General features: G+C 63.9%; 1 protein-coding gene across 1 annotated transcript in view; it reads right to left on the reverse strand.

Annotated features, from left to right (window-relative positions):
• Positions 1-20,741, reverse strand: part of LOC119092557 (protein Shroom3) — a 74,755-nt gene that overhangs the window by 41,733 nt on the left and 12,281 nt on the right. Inside the window, exon 2 of the mRNA XM_037215514.1 lies at positions 18,708-19,472. Coding sequence (XP_037071409.1) covers positions 18,708-19,472 — 765 coding nt within the window. The remainder of the gene's footprint in view (positions 1-18,707; positions 19,473-20,741) is intronic.

Here is a 20,741-nt window from a genome sequence, read left to right on the forward strand (position 1 = left end):
GGGGACACTCCTGACTGAACTCAGCGGGCCCGACACTGACCGTCCCTATGCATCCAACATGCCTAGAGTCCCAGCCTCACGTGCCAAGCACGCCCTCTCCGCCGGTGCCAAACACGTACGTGAACCTGCACAGAACACGTCCCGTCCCCTTCCAACGCCGCCGGCAAATCCCAACCGGCCAGCGTAAGGCAGACACTGCGCCGTATTGCCGTGTACCTAAAACGCCATGTCTCTGCACATGGTCACGAGACAGGGCGTCAAAGCCCAGTCCACGCCCCCGCACCGAATACGCCCGGTCGTGCCGCTCTGGCGGGGCGTGTGGCCCTCTCACTCGTCCTTGTCCGGTGCACAGCGCACGGTGCACGCGGAGCGGCGCCACCGCGGCCGGCACGCCTGGCGAGGCCGGCCGGCCGGCGGCACAGCACAGCGCAGCACAGGTCTGCCCGCAGACCGCGTCTCCTCGACGCTGGCCGACAGCTACAGACGGGCACCGCGCCCGGGTGGGCGACGCTGAAAGGCGGACCAGAGGCTGCGGAACAGCGGTCGGCTCCCGGCGTGCCCGATGTGATAACCAGCCGCGCCAGGATCACCGGCTGGGCCGTGTGGCCTAGCATCACGGCCACGGATACGTCACAAGGGCGTCAGAGCGCAGCGAGGCCTCTGGAGGTCACAAGACCGGCCAACGACAGCGACACGGGGCATCAGTAATGCACGGCCAGCGAGTCGGTACAGTCGACGGCCGCCGCCAGCGAACTCACGCCAAGCAGCGGGTCAGCTCCGGCGTCACAATTCCAGCTGCTGCAGCTGCAGCCGTTCTTGGCACGGTGGGCGACCGCACTAGCACCACGTCTCGCTGACGCCTCCACCGGCCCCGTCTGCCACCGTCTGCTCTTTGCGACGCGTCTTTGTCGGGCGCTGACCGGCGCCTCGAGCGTGGAGCGACCGGCCGCGCGCGCTCCACCACCACCGGCCCCGTGCGGACTACACGGGCGGACCTGACAGGCAACCATTGCCGGCAGCCGGCGGCTGCCTCCCCGGGCGGGTACAGTCGCTGGCACAGTCGCGCCGGACAAAGGGCGCCGGGCGTCGGGCGCCGGCAGCCGCCGGGACCGCCGGCACCAGAGGTGATTACTCGGCGAGAGGTTGCAGGGGGTGGCTGGTTTATATTGCGAAGAGTTGCAGCCATCGCGATTACACGGAAATCCTGGCGCCATCGGCCTCATGGGCCGGGCGAAGAGCGTGTCCGACCTGTGTCAGAGGGTGTACTACCCTTGATAGGAATGTGGGCTGGAACTTCTGAGACGTCGCCCAGTTCACGGCTCCTCTGCTGTTTTCTTCAGTGGAGGAGGAGCCGCACGGCCGGGATGGCCGAAGCGGGGCGCTCCCGTCAACATGGCCGCCACACCCTGTCTGCATAGCTGAGCGTAGCTGCAGACGGGTTCGGACCGGAGCCGGCCCGACTGTCGCCGGGAGGATGCGGCTGTGAGCCGTCACCTGCAGCGGCCGGCGCGCTGCCCGCGGCCGCCAGAGCCGCCGCGTCCGATCCATACCGCGATATCGCCGGCCCGACGCCACTTCCAGTTGGTGCTGTCCACCGGAGATTTAGTTACGGCCGCCGAGCAATTACCTGTGCCCAGACAAAGCACTCGGTCTGATAAATATTCATGCCGCCAACGGTGGCGGCCGCCGCGCAGGCTGCCTCAGCTCCGCCTGAGCCGGAGTCGGGGCTTTGCAGACGGTCGGCGCGCCGCGCCACTCGGCCGTTCATCGCCGCGTTACCCCGCCGCCGGTGGCAGCCGCGGTGCCGCCGTGCACACGCCGCCGGCGGACGGCACGGGCGGCGAAGCTGGCCCGGCCGCCGACACCCGGCAACAGCCAGCCTCGGCCGGCGCCTCCTCTGCGCCGGCGCCGCCTCTGCGCCGGCGCCGCCTCTGCGCCGGCGCCTCCTCTGCGCCGGCGCCTCCTCTGCGCCGGCGCCTCCTCTGCCTCGGCGCCTCCTCTGCGCCGGCGCCTCCTCTGCGCCGGCGCCGCCTCTGCATTGTCCGCTGACAACTGCAAGGCCTCGGCGCCGGCCTAATCCTCGCCAGCTATCCCGCCATCTACCGCGGCGGTGTTCGACCACTCAGCGGCGGGAGAGGAGCCGTCTCGTGACGGCTGTCATGAGACGGGGCCCAAGGCCGGTATCGACCTCGCGATACCAGCCGAGCAGCCGACCCTGCGCCTGTCTCACGACGGCTGTCATCTGGCTGGCTGACGGCTGTCATGAGACGGGGCCCAAGGCCGGTATCGACCTCGCGATACCGGCCGCGCAGGTGACCCTGCGCCTGTCTCACGACCGCTGTCATCTGACTGGCTGACGGCTGTCATGCAGAGCGATCAAGGTCGGAAGCGGTGTGTCGAAAGCCTGACGGCTCCGACCGTCTGTCATCACCACTACGTCGGTGACACGAGACGCGCCTGAGCACACCATAAGCCCCGGGGCACGTGAATCGAGAGGAGGGCAGCACACGCGCGCTAAGTGGCGCGGCAGGCGGCAGGCGGAGGTGCCTCCGAGCCGTCTCCAGTCTCCGTCCGGTCCGCTTCCCAGCTCAGTCGACGACCAGCGTCTCGAGCACGAGCTCACAGGAAAAAAGGCCGGAATGCGGGCCGCTGAAGAGGTTCCAGGATACCGCCCAAATGACAGCCTCCACTGTTTTGTTGTCTTTTACGGAGCGATTCCGCGACCGCAGGTCGAGCTGCAGCTCGATTGTAAAATCAAGTCACGCGCAGTACGTGGCTCTCATTTCGTTTGCGAAATCTGCGCTGGAAAGACGCCTCGTTAGAGCCGCCACCCGTTCGGGGTCATCAGCCAGAGCCGGTGCGCGCTCCCAAGCCTGCTTACCACAATCGGAGGCAGGCACGAGTCTCGCCAAGACCAGCCCTCGCGCGGCGTGTATCTTTATACCCACGCCGAAGGGGTCAGCGCCACGTAACCGCCGCCAACGGAGACGTGACATGGCGTGCTGAGAAATCCCTCTTGTCACCGCTATGACGGTGCAGGGACCGGCCGACAGCTCGCGGCTTCTCAGTGGGCTCGACGAGGCGCACCATTCGCCAGTGGGCTCGCCCTGGCGCCAGGGCGGCGGTCGCCGGCCGCAGCAGGTCAGGGGAGACCGGCAGCAACGTAAGAAAGAAAGAGGCGGGCGTGCGTGGGTGCGTGGGTGCGTGCGTGCGTGCGTGCGTGCGTGCGTGCGTGCGTGCGTGCGTGCGTGCGTGCGTGCGTGCGTGCGTGCGTGCGTACGTGTGAGAATGAAAGAGAGAGAGAGAGAGAGAGAGAGAGAGAGAGAGAGAGAGAGAGAGAGAGAGAGAGAGAGAGAGAGAGAGAGAGAGAGAGAGAGAGAGAGAGAGAGAGAGAGAGAGAGAGAGAGAGAGAGAGAGAGAGAGAGAGAGAGAGAGAGAGAGAGAGAGAGAGAGAGAGAGAGAGAGAGAGAGAGAGAGAGAGAGAGAGAGAGAGAGAGAGAGAGAGAGAGAGAGAGAGAGAGAGAGAGAGAGAGAGAGAGAGAGAGAGAGAGAGAGAGAGAGAGAGAGAGAGAGAGAGAGAGAGAGAGAGAGAGAGAGAGAGAGAGAGAGAGAGAGGAGAGAGAGAGAGAGAGAGAGAGAGAGAGAGAGAGAGAGAGAGAGAGAGAGAGAGAGAGAGAGAGAGAGAGAGAGAGAGAGAGAGAGAGAGAGAGAGAGAGAGGGAGTGAGGGGGAGAGAGTGAGAGAAAGAGAGAGAGAGAATGATAGATTAAAAATAAGAGATCGATCGGAATAAAGATGAGGGGTATGGGATTGTAGGAATGACGAGGCTACAGCGAAGACCAGTGGGAGCGAGAAGACAGGACCCACGAAAAAAGAGCACGTCAGCAACGGAGTGAGAGTGGCGCGATGACAAATTACACCCGGAACATATCCGCGCGTTATATCACCGGCGAACGCAAAAAGAATGGGACCGCGGCCGCGGTCGTTGGGTAACGCAATGACGGATGATTTCTGCCGTGCGAGTTAGCGTCGGCGGGCGGCACGGGCGGTGGCCGGCATAGTGAGGAGCGAGACTGCCGACGCCCTGCACAGGGCCCGGCCCCCGACCGATGCTGCGGCGGCGCGGCGCACAGCGGGCCTCGCAGCGGTCGGGGCGGCGCCGCGCCCAGGCCGTTCGGCCGGTCCTATATGCGTTTGAAAACGCCCCGGCTGTCGTTGGCGGTGGAATGCCGCTGGAATGTGGCCCGTTGGGAGCCATGCGCGGCCTGAAGGGCGCCCCGGCACTGTGACACCTGGACTGGGAAGTGGTGGCGCCGCCTTCCCAAGCGCGGCGCGCCAAGGCTGACTGCCATGTGGCGGCGAGGCCGACTCCCCGGCGGCGGCGGTGGCGTGTTCTCGCCGAGGTCTCGTCGCGACCCCTGCATTCTGTAGCGGGCCCGCAGCGACACGGCGCGTTCCCGAGCCATGGCTGAACATCGGGATGGGCGGCATTGATATCACACCCCCAGTGAGCGGTGTGTGGCCTGCGCGGCGGAGAAGCCATGAACAGCGTTACGGCGCTGGGTTCTGCCCGCGCGCCACGGCCGCCCAGCGACCAGAACGGCGAGCGCGGCCGAAGCGCGGCGCAGGCGGCTGCTCCGAGTGACCAGACCGCGCTGCCGGCGGGCGACGCGGAGACGGAGCCGCCGTTGCAGCCGTCATGGCCTTCGTAATGTGCGCCGACCGATTTGTACGATCCGCTTAAGTGTGTTCAGCGATCGAGCCAAAAACTAGCCCACCCTAATTTTACTTCTCATTAGCAAGGGCTGTTTGTTCTCTAAGCGTAATCACTTGTGCTGATGCTATCGCCACAACCGTTACCTTGAGCGGCAGTCATCGGTGAAGCAGAACCTGCTCGGCATACGCAACCAGCAGCTGGACTGGCGGATCACGCCGGCTCTGCTGGCTGGCGCGGCCGGCGGCCGGCGGCCGGCGGCGGCAGCTCGGCGGCAGCGGTCACCCCAAGGTCGGCCAGACTGGCGGCTCGGACGAGTTGAACGAGTCTTGACCCCATGACGAACCGGCCACCACCAGCCCTTGCATGCTGGCCGGCGTCATAAATACATTAGGCCGGCGCCGAGGCGCCGCGGAGGAGGCGCCGGCTGACCCGACTGATTCAATGTCAGCTGGCTAGCCGGCCGCAGAAGCGGCGCAGGCAGCGGGCCGCTGCCGGCTGACCCGCCAGCTGGCCAGCGCCGCTGTTGGTCGCTCCATATGGCGACCGCAGTCCGTGACAGGCCGCGAACAAGGGGCCACCAATCGGATTGGAGCCATGCTGCCTTTCCGTATCCGCCTGCAAATCCGCTCAGCTATGCAGGAATGAAATGGAACAGCATTCTGTTGATCGGCGTCAAGGTCCTCTGGCCGGCAGCTACATCAGGCCATGACTGGCATTGCGGAGCTTGCAGAGACATGCCGATAGACAGACGTCAGACAGCTCGTACGCCGATAACTCCGGGCGCAGCCGGACAACCATGGCTGGCCTGGTCTGAGGCGGCGACAACTGAAACGGCAAAATGGATTGGATGATGATGACGGCCGCCGCCCGACCTCCCGGCCGCCCAGCCAGGAGGTCGGGCCCGGACTGGCCCAGCCTGACCGCCGACGGTGTGGGTGACGATGACCACCGCCCGACCTCCCGGCCGCCCAGCCAGGAGGTCGGGCCCGGACCGGCTCAGCCCGACTGCCGGCGGTTTGGGCGCGTGTCGGTTACAAATCCGGCGCCCAAGGCGACCGGAGACTCTGTCGGTCAGTCGGTCCCGGTCAGTCGGTCCCGGCCAGTCGGTCCCGGTCAGTCGGTCCCGATCAGTCGGTTCCGGTCAGTCGGTCCCGGTCAGTCGGTCCCGGTCAGTCAGTCCCGGTTAGTCAGTCCCGGTCACTCGTTCCCGGTCAGTCGGTCGGTCTCGGTCGGTGCAGTCGTCACAAACACGATCCGGCGCATCTGTCACCGGCTCGCCATCACAATATGTTCGGCGGTCGATAACGGGTCGGCTCTCCTAACGGTGGCGGATCCATAAACGTCACATTCCAGTCGTCGAAACACTCGAACGCAGCGCTGCCCGGCTGCGACACCGGCGGGGCCAAGTGTTCTCCGCTCGCCCTCGGTCGAGTGTTTTCTGCTCGCCCCCGGCCGAGCGTTATCTGCTCGCTCTCGGCAGTGGGAAAACAGCCGTGTAGTGAACAGAAACAGCTCAGCCCTTCTGTCGATTACCGGCCGCAAAGCTTCCGTCAGAAGCTTGCGTTCTAGAGCCGCTGCAGACTTCAATGCTCTCAGACATCTGGTTGTTCTTTTGTCACGCTCTGCCCCGTGTCAAGCCCTGCCGCTGAGCACTGCTCTCAAGCTCGCGTGAGGTAAGGGCCAATGTTGTATGTCGTGGTTTGGCTGGCATTTGCATCGGGACAGCACATTGCTATCGGTCCCGATCTGTAACGTGACCTTGGCGGATAGACCTGGCCGCCAATTCTTCCTGGAAAGGGTGGAGTACGCCCCGGCAGTGCGATAAAGCTGAACCTCCAGAGGCTCACCATGCTTAGTTGGCTTCATTAATGAAGTCTGGGATGTTCACAACATATAAAAAAGCCTGGCAAACCACGGAACGGCGGTCCAGCCTTATCCATGTAACATAACTTTGCAAACGTCATAGCTCGGTACCGGTTAGTCGACAAATGCACATGACTTGTTAAAGGGGGGAGTTGGCAGCGAGTAGCCGCACGCCCAAGCAGGAGGTAGAGCGCATTCTTCAATAGTGGACGGCTTCTAGATCCGGCAGGCTTTTGACTCTTCTTTTTTGTATGACAAAGCGGTTTCCGTTAATGGTCAGGCATGCGGACAAACAACCGATCGCAGCAGCCCCACCCGGCGCCTATTGTGCCCGCCTACTGCTTGCAGGAATCTTTGCTTTCACCAATCCTTCGCAGCGGTCCGCGAGCACCAAAGGCGCTGCAACATCGGCATGACATGCCGTCCAGCGCCCCTCGCCGCCCGCCGTCATGTGTCGGTGTAGCGCGTCGGCGTGGAGTGTGGAGCGGCGGCCCTTCCGACGCGGAGCGTTGGTGAGCGATGCCCGCTGATCGCCGCCGACAGCCGGTGGCGGGGCAGCGCTTGTTTGTCGCCGCCGCCATGGGTCGTGGCCCGTAAACAGGCGCCGGCGCCGGCGCGACACCGCGCGGCGTCGCCCCCGCCGCGTCAGCGGCCTCCCCCGCCGCGGCGAAAGCGGTGCGGCCGCGGGTCATGCTGAGGGTCAGTCGGGTCACGTGACGGCCGCTCGTCCGCTGATTGGTTGACGGCAAGCAGCAGCGGCGACCGGCCTCAGCCCGGCCGCGGTCCGCCGAGGTCCACTTTACCTCTCCCAGTCACGGGGTGTTGAGGAGGCCGCCCCGTCAGCTGAGCTTGGCCACCGTCAGCACCGCCTCCATGTCGCGCTTGTGCGGCTGGTTTACCGGCTATCGCAATGATGCGAGCCCTTGGTGCACGTGCAACAGCCACTTAAAATGCCTGTCTCAATGGAAGGCCAGCAGGATGGTAACAGGACTCTGATGCAATTCGGCTCTTAGGTGGCGTTCCGAAGTATAACTGGATCGGTCTGATCTCCGAGATCACCTTCAACCACCACTAGGCTTTCATCAGAACTGGGGAATCACGAGTGAAGCCGTCTCTCCAGTGTCTGAGTGGCCAACACGGCACACCTCATCCGGCATTAACAAGCCAAAGCGCGCAGCAGCCGCTGTGGACACACCAGTGCAATAATGCCGTCCGCCAACGCCGCGTCATCCCACGTCATTGGGGCTGGATGACCTCGAAACATGACGGCCAACAAGTATACGGGCCGCTCTATCAACACCTCTTCCAAGTGTCCACGAGACCTGAAACAGCTAAACAAGACGAAATGACATCCGTGGTACGCAACGGGTTGGTCAAAGCACCCTAGCAGTACGGGCAACCTTGCTGTGCTTTTAGCACTAAAACCAATTGACATGGTTTTTCACTGACATGAGCCACTGTGCATGAATGGCGATCACTTGATCACCATTCATCTAAAAACAGCAGATGGTCAACCACAGCGCAGCAGTTAACCTCCATTCTTCAAGCACGATGTACATGTAGAACATGAATACGGCTGGCTCCGCAGCCCACATCTGTGAGCTGCAGATAATTTGCAAGGGAGGAATGTCAGGGTGAGCACGAATGTGTACTTAAACGGACTGCTCAGCACGCTCCAACTCAAATAAATTCCCCGCGACAATGATGTCCTTGTAGATATGAAGTATCCACTCTTACCTCGTCACTTACCCTCCCACATCACACCTCAACAGCAAAAAGAGTTAATCGGTGAATTTATGTCACTGATTTATACCTGACAAAATGAGGGATAATGCGTTCGAGTGACCTCGGGTGACAAAATTTGATGGGTCTTGCATGCGTACTTGCCGCAGGGATGTCAGAGATGGCTCTCAGGTGACCGCAGTGATTTCACGGGGAGTGCACATCATCTCCGGCCTGGTCCGGTTCCAGTGCAATGCAGGCAGTCTATCCAGCATTAATTAACGGCCAGCACAGCTCTTCCAGGGTGGCAATTTAGGCGTCATGTGGTGAGCATGCCGGGCATTAGCACGTCGGTCAGTGGAATTAGTGGCACTGTGCCAGCCAGGAAGCCGTCGCCCGAGTTAGCTCCCGCTTAGCGCCCCGGTAATTGGAAGCCAGCGGCCGGGCGCGTTTTACCGCACAGGTTACCGGCCGGGTCGGCACAGGTTACCGGCCGGGTCGGCCAGGCGGCGCCGCGTCGGCAGCGGACACAATTACCGGCCGGGCGCTGAGGGCCGGCCAGACTCGATCACGATTTTAATAATTTTCCAATAACTCAGTAGGTCCACAGGCCGCACGAGCACGGCCGCTGCACGGCCGCTGCCCGGCCGCTGCCCGATCGGAGCCGTCACCGCCGGCTTTGGCCGGATCAGAGGCACTCTGCCGACGGGAGCCGTGAGATGAGCGGACCAAGTGAGCGCGACCAGGCGCGGACGGTGTCGTCTGTGAGAGCGTGGCGGCGCCGCCGGGGCACTGGCCGCCCCGCGCCGCGGCGTCGCCCGGCCCGGCCTCCGCATTAATGGGAGTGCACGCGCGGTCCGATTCCGGGCGCCACCAGCTGCACGGAGCGCCGCGGCCGGCGGCCGGCCTCCACTGCGCGCCCGGCGCCGGCCGGCCGGTCGGCCACCCGCTACGCGCAGTCTTTTTCTCGGAGGACGACGGCCGCTTCCAGCGGCCGGCCGCGCCTTCCCTGCTGGCCGCCCGGATAGGCCGGAGAGCGAACCAGACAGGCCGGAGGGCGGCGACGCGATGGCCAGCTGCTGGCGTCTGGCCGGGCCTCGTGGTCCCGTACACGACCGGCACGGCCGGCCATGTTTCCTGTCAGCTCGGGGCTGCTGTCGCCCACTTGTTACTTCCGAGCGGATCGTACAACCGAGCCGGGATGTCGTAAACCACCAATAGCTGTGGGGCACGCGTTGCCGTAGTAAACAAACAACTGGATTCACTCGCGTGTGGGGGAGGCGGAAAGGGTGTAGAAACACGGACCCATATCTTTGTTGAAATTTCAAAGAAAGCGCAATGGCTTTAGCACGTCAAAACTGTGAAACAGTTCCGACCCCCCTAAGACATTTCGGCACTTTTTTGCCGCCCGTCGGGTCTCTTCTGGCCGTGGTGAGTGCAGCGTGCAGCGCCTGTTTCACCGGTGATGTTGGCTGGAGCACCCACCACAGTGCTCCGGCAAACATTACCGGCTGGTGTTAGGCGTCGTCAGCACCGTGATGACCCCAACGACTTGCGCAATGTCAATCAAGATACACGAGTAGACAATGTCTAACCACATGCAACACGACAGCAATGTCGTGCGCCGCGACTTGTCTCAGTGCGAAGGTCACGAGATTTTGCCTGGGAACGTCACACAGACTACATGACACGACGCCGGTGGCCGCCTCTGAGTGAGGTGTCCAGGCCTCGCCGGGGGTGGCGCGTCACCAGCGTGACAGGCGCGGCGCCAAATGCGCGGTGACGGATGGCCACAGGTAGTGACGTCATTCGGGCGTTACCAGAGAGCAGAGGGGGCAGGGGGTGGCGGCCGTCCAACTTTTACCGCTTTCTCGATGACAGTCGGCACGGTAGGGCGCCGCCGTGACGCGACCGATCGGCCGCCCGTCAGAGAAACTCCGCCCTTTTAGCGGCTCGGACGCAAATCGGCCATCGTGCCTACCGGGCCGGTACCGGCACCTCTGCCGACGGGTCTCCACGCCCGTACAGGAGAGAGTCGACCGGACCAGCTGACTACGCACTCGGAGCTAACGGAGCTCGCAAAGCACGGCACGCCCATAGGCTGGCTCCTCGGCCCGATCATGACTCCACGCTCTGGGCTCGCGGAGCACGGCACGCTCATAAGCCGGTTCCGTGCCACACTATGCTGGACAACCGAATTGCGCTCTGGCAAGCTCCCATTTAGCGCGAGAAACGCTACACAAGGTCTTGTTCGGAAACGACCGTACAAATGGCGTCCGGAGGCTACGGAGCGCCGTTCAAGGCCGGCTAACGGCAGCCACCAGTCGGCCGGTTACGGTCGGGTGACATTAGCGACGCTCCCCACGGGGCCCATTAGTGGCTTGTCCGGTCGTTTGAGTAGGCAGTTCCACGGTGCAGCTTAAGGACGTCAAACGAACGTCACAAAACACACGCAGAGATACCTATTAATGGCGGTAAACACATGATTTATTTGACGGTTCAGTGCTGCAGTAGAAATAGAGCCACCTTTTCAAGGTGGAGAGCCCAGAGAGGATGGCACACGCACTACGTGTCGGTGGTGCCATCTTACGATTGAGGGTATTTGCTGTTTAATGATTGCGTGATGCACAACCACTACAAAAAACGACGGATGATTGGTGAAACCAAAGTGAAACGACCACTTACGAAGAAATAAAACAGCAAGGGCACATATAATTACACTGCGTTCGTTCGCCCTGTCGGGTCTGCGAGCCAGGAAATCGGAGCGGTCCCCACCGACGGAAGGCAGCTGATCGCACGTGGCACGCGGCTGTGCACAAGGGCTAGCTGGAGGTCAAACCGCTCTAGTCGGTAATCGTTTGCATTAGAACACATCCGCCGTGACCGAGCAACCGCTGATCAGCTGGAATCGGTGCCGGGATGCGCCACTGCACGGGGCCAGTGGATTCCTGGACACGGCATAGCAGCAGCAGCAGCAGACGGCGGCATAGCAGGCGCCGTCTGCGTAGGTGACGGACACGTGACCATGGCCGCCGGCGCCGTCTGCGTAGGTGACGGACACGTGCCACAGCCGCCGGCGCCGTCTGCGTAGGTGACGGACACGTGACCACGGCCGCCGGCGCCGTCTGCGCATGCAGTCGGCCGCACCCAAAGTCACGCAGCTCAGCAACTGTTGGCCAGCTGGACTCCAGGCGGCTGCAGCTACTGTATGAAGGCTGCCACAGTAGCTGCCGGCGGACCGCCAAACATCGACACGTGGCGCCAAGCTAATAAACACCGGTAAGTGTCCAAACGTTGTCAACACAAGCAATTATAGCCGCAATCAAAACAACCGGCTGACGACTGCAGCCATGCATGTAAAGCTAGCACGAGCGCCGACGCTGCTGCCGTCCGCCCAGCGCGGCTATCCATTCTCAAGGCCATCAGATGGCGCGGCGCCAGTGAAGACGGCCCCCGATTGCCGCTGGTATTCCGATGGCCCGTATATGGCAGCGCTCTCGCCATCGCCGTCAACGGCGAATGCCATCGGACACGGCGCCAGTGTTTTACAGCAGAGAGAGACTGCCAATCCTTTCCGCAGCCACTGCTAGCGCTTGTTCCAACGGGCCACTGAAGGTCTAAACGTCACGTGGATCGTTCACAGGCTTTTACCTGAATCTTGACCTGCGTGAACCCCTATTCTTAGCATACCTCATAGGATAAAAACCTATCATTTATTTAGAACGATCCGCGCCTCCGATGCCGTGAACATGAAAACGAAAAAAGAAACGCAAACCGTTCAACGGGATTGTGCGACAGAACCGGACGATTTTGCTCAACAGGCTCTGCATCATATCCGCGGCACAAAGACCTCTTGGACGTGCACCATGACACCATCGGCTTTCATATAAGCACACAATCACGTTCCGGGAGAAAAACAACAGAAAGCGTGACCGCCATCGGCAGTGCAAGAGGGCCGGCCCTGAGCTGACGGCGCCAAACTGAGCCCCAAGAAAAACGTCTCGACCATGTCACGGCGACAAAGCGAGGCCACTCCTCACCGGACCGGCGGCCAATCAATGGAAGCTGCCGTCCTGAACATTTATTAAAACAATCAGACCTGGGCCTACAGCACGAAGTGCCGGCCGGCCCCATCTGTCTGCCGCCATTGTCCGAACGATGGCTCTGATGCAGGCGTTGATAATGCTTAATGATAGCGGGCGCAGCTCGACGGCGATGCGCTGATGACGCGGCAGCATAACGGCCCGCCGCCAGATGGCTGCCCTACCCAGCCCAGCCCAGCCCAGCCCAGCCCAGCCCAGCCCAGCCCAGCCCAGCCCAGCCCAGCCCAGCCCAGCCCAGCCCAGCCCAGCCCAGCCCAGCCCAGCCCAGCCCAGCTGTCTGAGGACCCCGCTCGGCGCGCCGGCAGCGGGGGGAGCCGGCCGCCGCTGGCCGGCCGGGCCGGCCGCGCCCCATTCACTTGCTGCAGACGGTTCCAGGTGGGCCCCACGCAGCTCTCAGGCGGGTCCAGGAGCGAACCGAGACGGCCGGCCGGGGGCAGTGCGCAACTGGGGCTGAGGTGGGCTCCAGTGGTTCCAGTGGCGCCCGACAGTGGTTCCTGTGCGGTCCCAGGAAGGGCCCGGGTGGACGGCAGGTGCTGCCGGCTGCCGCGCGGGCGGCGCGAGGTGCCGTCCGCAGGTTCGAGGCGGCCGGCCCAGGCATTCCGCTAAGCTAGGCCAGCACTTCCGTCAGCCGGCTGGGCATACCGCGCTACTCCTACGCGGCCGCTCGAGGCCACCAAGACCATCGCAGCGCGGCCGATTTGTGCCGACGGCGGTTCCGGCGCAGGCGAGTTCCGCGGCCGGCCTGCGGTCTGCTCGCATTACAACACGGGTGTGCTGGGTGGCTCCGTTGTCGTGTCAGCTTCCGCATAAGGAGACTACGGTTCGATGGGCGGCAGATCAATGGTGTGTGTGTGGGGGGGGGGGGGGCAGATCTCAGGAGAAAGCAAAGGCCACCCTTTTACCGTTATCCAGAGCCGCACAATTAGGCGCAGTTTCCGGCTCTCCATGGAGGCGGTACCAATTTAGGTGCCGGGAGAAGCATGCACAGCACTGGTCAGCTGGCTGGCCCCGCGCGAACCAACGCTGCCCAGGAAAGTCAGCTGTTCAGAGCTTCGTGCTTAAAATCAGCGTGTAGGAACAAAGCACGCGGTCAGAATTCCGGCGGTGAGGGGAAAGGTAAAGTTTGCAAAAGAAATGCACACCCTCTGAGGCCCCAGGTTTCCCTCAGGATATCGAATTCGTTTAGCTTATCGAGTATTCAGCCGACTGATTTCAGGCCAGCGACGGCTTCTTAGCAGCTCTAAAGCCCTTTGTGTCTCGAAAAGTCACGCAAAAAGCTCGTTGCCGGAAAAAGATCGCGGTTATTGCATTTTAGCCTTTGATTGTAACTATTCACTAAGGTCTATTCAGGTGCACATCACCGGCCCGTGCTCCTCGACGGCCCATGGTGCCTCCAGCTCCTACAATGGAAAGGAAAACGCCCGTTTTGTCTCCCCTCCCCTTTAAATGGGAAAGGGTGACGCCCCTTCCCTTGGATATGTCCTTGGTGGCAGCTGCAGCCCTGGCAGTTCAGCTTCATTGGCAGTTCAGCTTAGCCTCACATTAAAAATCGAATTCCGACCGTTCCTATATTTTGTATTCGTTGCTTCGGCCAAGCCCACATAAGCCGGCGAGGTCAGGGGAGCGGTAAGGTGGCGTGAGGGCACAAGACACACCCTCAGCTCACCACTCCGATCTGCGCTACAGTGTTCCACCAACCGGCGTCAGTGTCCCACCAGCCGGCGCCAGGAGCCCACCAGCGCGCGCCAGGAGACCAGCAACCAGCGCCAGGGACCACTAATCGGCAAAAGGGTCCTGCTGGCCAAGCCCAGAGTTCCGCCGGTGGGTCCATGATTGTACCACGAACACACACCGGCCCACCGCCCGGGCATGACGTCATGACGTCCCACCAGCCGTGCGCACCATCCCATCTATCAAGCCCACGACTGCACACGATCCGTTTCCAGCGCGCCAGACAGCTAAATTCTCGGCGTCACCGCGTGCGATTAATCCCAGTCTCGGCGTCACCGCGTGCGACCGGACGATAACGGTGGCTGGGCGGCGGCGGCGGCGGCGTGCAGCCGAGCCCTGGGCGGCGGTCCGGCGCAGGCGCCGCCGCCGCCGCCCCGGGCGCGGCCGGGCGGCCGGCGCTCACCCCGGGAGGAGCGGCACACAGATAGTCGGCCGGGCGGTCGGCACGAAGGCCGATCGGTTGCTGCTTTACAGCAAACCTGAAAAATGCAGGCTAAAACCGTGAAGCCTGACTCCAAGAACTCAACACAGGTGGAGAAGAGCCCTATACAAAGCATCTATGCTGGCTCTGTGCCCAGCCGCAATGCGCAGGTCGTGTCCGGGTGGCCCGGGGGGAGGGCTCTGACATTACCCACCGTTTGAGAGCCCGACCGAGTGCCTCAGAGCCGGACAGGAGTCGGCTTCGGCGGCGGCGCTGCCTCAGCGGCTCCCTAGCGCAGTCTGGCTCGGGGCTGGGGCTGGGGCTGCGCACAGCGGCGCACCAGGGGCAGCTGCCGAACACTGGTCAGCTCCCCGGCATGGCGCAGGCCGACTCGGTCACAGCCCACCCTTTGGACAGACGGGAACAGCTGAATGTGACTGGGATAAGACCGTCGACTGAATGAAGCTGGCATTCGGCGCTGTTGTTCACATCTAGCATCACCTCGCCCGAGCATCTGGGCGGCGCTACAGCCAGTACACGCCAGCTCCGACAGAGGCCGAGTGCAGGTGGGCAGCCCAGCCAGCGGCCGCGCACAAGGTCAGACCGGCCAGCTGACAGCGGTCGTTAGTGGTCAGTGGTGGTCAGAGGTCAGTGGTCTGTGGTCGTCAATGGTCAGTGGTCGCTGGTCGCTCGTGTCCCGTTCAGCCGGAGCCCAAGCGGCCTTCGGCCATCGGCGGCGGCGCGCCTTTCGGCTGGGGGGTGCCCTTCAGGTGGGAGGCCCTTTCGGCTGGGGGGTGCCCTTCAGGTGGGAGGCCCTTTCGGCTGGGAGGTGCCTGTGGGTGAGCGCCGGCCTCGCCTTGGCCGAGGACGCGACAGGGCGTGCTAGTTCGTTCACCCGATATCGACCGCAGCGGCAGCGGCGGCGGCGCTCATTCAAGTTCCACCATAGCTGTGTGACCCCGCAGCGTGAACTCGCCTGATAAATTGTATTTCGTTGCAGCTCGTCTGCAGGCCGCGGTGCTCATGGACGGTCAGCCGGGTGAGCTGGCTGGCACACCGTCAGCACCGCTCGTGTGTACGTGGTCGGGTTCCGCACACCGCGCGGAAATGACATCTGTTGAGTGTGGCGCGGCGGCCGTGGCGCGTCACCTGACCCGTGACCTGTCCGAGGACCTGAGCCCCGGCGGCCGCAGCCTCTGTTCCGGTCCCGATGTAAGGTCCGATGCGACGCGGGAGTGGCTTTGTCCGTATCGCTCCAGATCGCCGCAATTGAACCAATTGTTAGGCTCTCCACCGAGCGTCGTAATTAAGCTACTTAGACCTGCCGAGGCCGAATGCGTCTAAGAGGCTTACCAATCTCTCCCGAGATCAGGTCACGATAAAGAGCGGAACGCCCAGAGACGTCTTACTTGACGCGTCGGCCGCGGCGACGGCGCACGCGGACAATGAGCGGAGCACGCAGCTCCGCAGCGAGGAGTCAGGCTGGAGCCGGGCGCCGCCGCACAGCGGGCCCCGCGTCAGCAGCGCTGCCGGCTGCCGCGCGCTGACGGTCTGCTGACGACGCCGTGTCCCATTCAGTGTGAGCGGTGACCCGACGCCGCGGGAGCGCGCCGAGCCGCCGGCTGGCGAGGCGCGGCCCGCCGACCCGGGGTCAGCGAACGTTTATCTCAAGCAAAGCGGGCGGCCAGGGCGCGGCGCGCCGACCGGCCGGCCGCATCGTCGCCAGCGCGCCGACTGGCCGGCTGCCGGCCATGGCAGCCGGTCGGTGCAAGGCCATCTGGCCGCGATCGCCACGGAGCTCGGGTCGAAGCCAAAGCTGGAGCCGGAGCCGGAGCCGGAGCCGGTGCCGGAGCCGGAGCCGGAGCAGGAGCCGGAGCCGGAGCCAGAGCCGGAGCCGGAGCCGGAGCCAGAGCTGGAGGCGGGGCCAGGGCTAGGGCCAGGGCCAGAGCCAGAGCCAGAGCCAGAGCCAGAGCCAGAGCCAGAGCCAGAGCCAGAGCCAGAGCCAGAGCCAGAGCCAGAGCCAGAGCCGGAGCCGGGGCCGGGGCCGGGGCTGGAGCCGGGGCCGGGGCCGGAGTCGGAGCCGGAGCCGGAGCCGGAGCCGGGGCCGGGGCCGGAGCCGGGGCCGGGGCCGGGGCCGGAGCCGGAGCCGGAGCCGGAGCCGGAGCCGGAACCGGGGCCGGAGCCGGAGCCGGGGCTGGAGCCAGAGCCGGAGCCGGAGCCGGAGCCTGGGCAGGAGCCGGGGCCGGGGCCGGAGCCGGAGCCGGAGCCGGAGCCGGGGTTGCACCGACCGCACATGAAAGCCTCCGCCGGCGGGCCGCGTGCTCGCATTGTCCAGTCCATGATCGATGCCTGATCAGGCTGCCCTTTGTTTGGGTAATGTGCGCCGATCGCGGCGCGCGCCGGGGCCGGCGATGGCTAACGGTGCGCGCCGCGGACTCTGGCATATGACCCACTGCGGTGGGCCACCACCATTACCCGCCATCACTGCGTCACACGGCCAGCCATAGGGCACCCAGTTTTGCGGCGAATTACGGAACTGGAAGTGGGCCGTCAGTTGAGGTCGTCGCGTGTTCGCCAGTGGCGCAGGTGACTTCAGCGGACAAGCGGCCGCGATGCCTCGTGCGGACAGTCTTTCGACGACGCCCTGTTGTCCACGACGCGGCCGGCAGAGTGCGCTGCCCTAGCAGAGTGCGCTGCTCCGGCCGGTGCGACGGTCCAACGGCGCGGTATGCCGGCCCAGCCGCCACTGGGACGGCTTTTGATGTGCAAACCACTCGACAAACTAACCCACTCGAGGGGGACGTTCAGAAGCGCCATAGAGGTCGGCTCTCGCGACACACGGAGGCACTGGAGCGCCGCACGAGGTGCATACCGCAGCCTGCAGAGACGGCCAGCGTCGTAAAAAGGGACAACAACAACCGAGACCGCCGCCGACCCTAAATTGTCAAAAACGGCATTATTTACAACCACTCCGGGACAATCAGGGCCGCGTTTTTCCCGGCGGGTGGTCACCGAACACTCTCCGGTGCATAACAGTTCCGAGGCGAAGAAAAGGGTGGAAAAGAAGGAAAATTGGGTCGATGTTAGTGCAAGATATCCGGGACGAAAGAGCCAACCCCGTGTAGCGTTTCCGGCCGCGCACTGCGATGACTCAGGGAAGGTGTGTCTCCCCGTGTGTACAGACTGCTGGCTGAGTCACCAGGAAACCCCAGCCCCCTCCACCCCATCCACACCACCATAGGGCGCAGCCGGTGACGGCTGCGGAGGGTCGCACCGCCCGGTCCCAGCACCCACCGCGTGTGTGACTCAGCGGCCGGAACACGACGCCGGCCACCACTCGACCAATTAAAGCGCGCCGGCTGGCCGTGAAACTGGCGCCGCACCGATATGTCGTCACGTCCGCACACGTTACTTCGGTGGCGGCCCGGCGAAGGTAAACTTCTTCCCGCTGCCACGAGGTGGCCAGGCTGCTCTTGAGGCCATTCACACCGCGTTCGCGGCGTCGGCGTCGGCCCAGCTCGTGACGGCCGCGGGGCGCCGTTCATTTGGACATGGGAGCGGTGCCTACACGCGGCAGTCGCCCGCCAGGAGGCCGCCTTCCTCGGGCGGCGACCGTGGAGCGGGCTGTGTCGCGGCCCAGACCCGCCAGCCGGCCAGCCTGCAGCCACCGGTCATGGCGCAGCGCAGCAAGGTGTAGCGCGGCGCGCTCCAGGCAGCCCGCCACCCGGTGGTCAGCACGGCTAGCCGCAGCCACGGCAGCCGGCTCGTGCGGCCGCATAACAATGAACAGCGCACGTGGTCTGGCCCGCGCTCGTGACCGCGGTCAAGGCTGACGGTGACACGATCGCTGCAGGCTCCGCCGGCCGACCGCTGCAGGCTCCGCCGGCCGACAGCAAAGCCGCGCCGGGCGCACTGCCGTCCGAAAAAGCCCAGCACGCGAGATAGCCGGCGATATCGCGTTCACAGCCGGCGTATGAAATCACCGAATTAGCATAACGGCGCGGGCCCATCCGGGACCAGGTCACAAAGACAAACAGCCGGCGGAGTGAGGGCGGGCGGCAGGGGACTGACCTGCTGGAGCTGCGGCTGTCCTCGGCCCCATCGGCCACCAGTGTGCTGCCCGAGTGGGGGGCGGGAGGGAGGGGACTGACCTGCTGGAGCTGCGGCTGTCCTCGGCCCGATCGGCCACCAGCGTGCTGCCCGAATGGACTGATCCGAGCTCGGAGCCCTCCGAGACGCTGGCGCGCCGCGCCGGCTTGGCGGCCGGCCGGCGGCTGGTGTCGACGCCGATCAGGTACTCCTCGGTGAGGTACTGCTGCAGCGCCGGCCGCCGCTCGGTCGTCAGCGTCTCGGCGCTTCCACTGTGCAACGACAGTGACGTGTAATCGGCCTCCGAGTAGGGCGACGTCTCGTAGCCAGAGTCCTTGGTGAGCTTGCGCGCTGAGCGGCGCTCGCGGTCGCGCTGCAGGGAACGCGGCGGCTCGTCGGCCGCGCCGGCCGCCGCCACGTTCTCGTAGACGCCGTCGGTTGGTTCTGGGTCACGACCGAGCTCTGCCAGCGTCACGTCGCTGTCCAGGCTGTCGCGGCGGCGCGCTCCTTCGCCTGCCGGTGGCGGTCGCTTGCCGACGTGGTCGTGGAAGCTTTGCGAGCGTTCGGTCGGCTCGCCGCGCGCCTTGGCCTGCTTGGCGCGCCGCCGGCCCGCCTTGCCCTCGCTGTGGTAGTGAGGGCTCGTGCGGTCGGGCGGCGGGCCCTCGGCCGCCGGCTCGGCGCGGCCGGCGCGCAGCGAGCGCAGGAACTTGGTGGCCGACTGCAGCTTGGTGGACTCGCGCCGCTGTGGCGCTCGACGGCGACTGGGCTCGCTCACCTCGGCCTCGTCGTCCACCACCTCGCACGGCGGCTGCAGGTCCTGCGAGCCCCTGTTGAGCAAGGAGAGCGCCTGTCAGCCAATGTCGGGCGCGCAGACGCCCTCGGCATCGCCCGGCCTCATCACCTGACACATGGCTGGTATGTAAAAACAGAGCACTCTTCTGAGGCGTTGTCCTATGGGGACAGTGCGTGGAAAGGAAGGAGAGCGGAGACAGAGCCCAGCTGTCCTACTGCCCCTGAACCCAGCTGTCCTGCTGCACGTATCGGTACGACACGTACGGACATGCTAAAACAACGAAACGTGTCGTCGTCAGCTTACAACGCAAGGCCACCAGCTGGCCGAGTGCCAGGCGGCCGTGCAAAGCAGGGTGCGCGGAAGAGCAGCGGCGGCTGCCATTGCGCCACGTACAGGACCAGCCAGCTGCGACAGCGCACGACTTTACCGCTCCCGGACGTCTGGCAACCTCGACCAAGATGCCATCTGAGTGACCTTGCATGCTCACGCTCATTTCAGACTGCACGCGGACAGAAAACAAGCTGTAAAATGTCCGACGAAGAACTAAATACGGCTTTGGTTATTACCTATTCAACCGCACGGTCACATTATCATAAAAACTCTGTTAAGAAGGCCATCGGACATTCATCACCCCACGAACCGACACCAAACGGAATGGAATGCTATGGGAATAAAGCAAAGTCGTGTGGTGTGTTGAGCAGAACATGGCATATCCAGTGTTGTGTTCCTTGATTTTTACTCACTGCTGCAGATTGCAGACCATTAGAACAGTTCTCCACGGTTATGACTTGCTTGTTTGCAGCGAACAAAATCCGGCGGTATCTGCTTCACCGACTTGCCTCACCGCGAAATCTGCTCCCGCAAATCGCCTCATACCAATACACAAATACGTGCTACCACTTTCCCAGGCTTTGGAAGGGACCGTGGTGAAGAGACGAGTCCGGCGGGCGCAGCGGCGGTGTGAGTCTGGGTCGCGCCGCGGTGCCGGACCGCCGGCCTGTCGCCGCCCGATCTCCACGGCGAGGCGCTCTTACGAGCGCATCACCGAGCCAGCCAAGCACGGACGGCGAGGCGCTCCTGACAGCGCATCACCGAGCCAGCCAAACACTGACGGCGAGGCGCTCCTGAGAGCGCATCACCGAGCCAACCAAAAACGGACAGCGAGGCGCTCCTGAGAGCGCATCACCGAGCCAGCCAAACACGGACGGCGAGGCGCTCCTGAGAGAGCATCACCGAGCCAGCCAAACACGGACGGCGAGGCGCTCCTGAGAGCGCATCACCGAGCCAGCCAAACACTGACGGC

Source organism: Pollicipes pollicipes, unplaced genomic scaffold (genome assembly GCF_011947565.3).
Source record: "Pollicipes pollicipes isolate AB1234 unplaced genomic scaffold, Ppol_2.1 Scaffold_3447;HRSCAF=4054_pilon_pilon_pilon, whole genome shotgun sequence".
Lineage (NCBI taxonomy): Eukaryota > Metazoa > Arthropoda > Thecostraca > Pollicipedomorpha > Pollicipedidae > Pollicipes > Pollicipes pollicipes.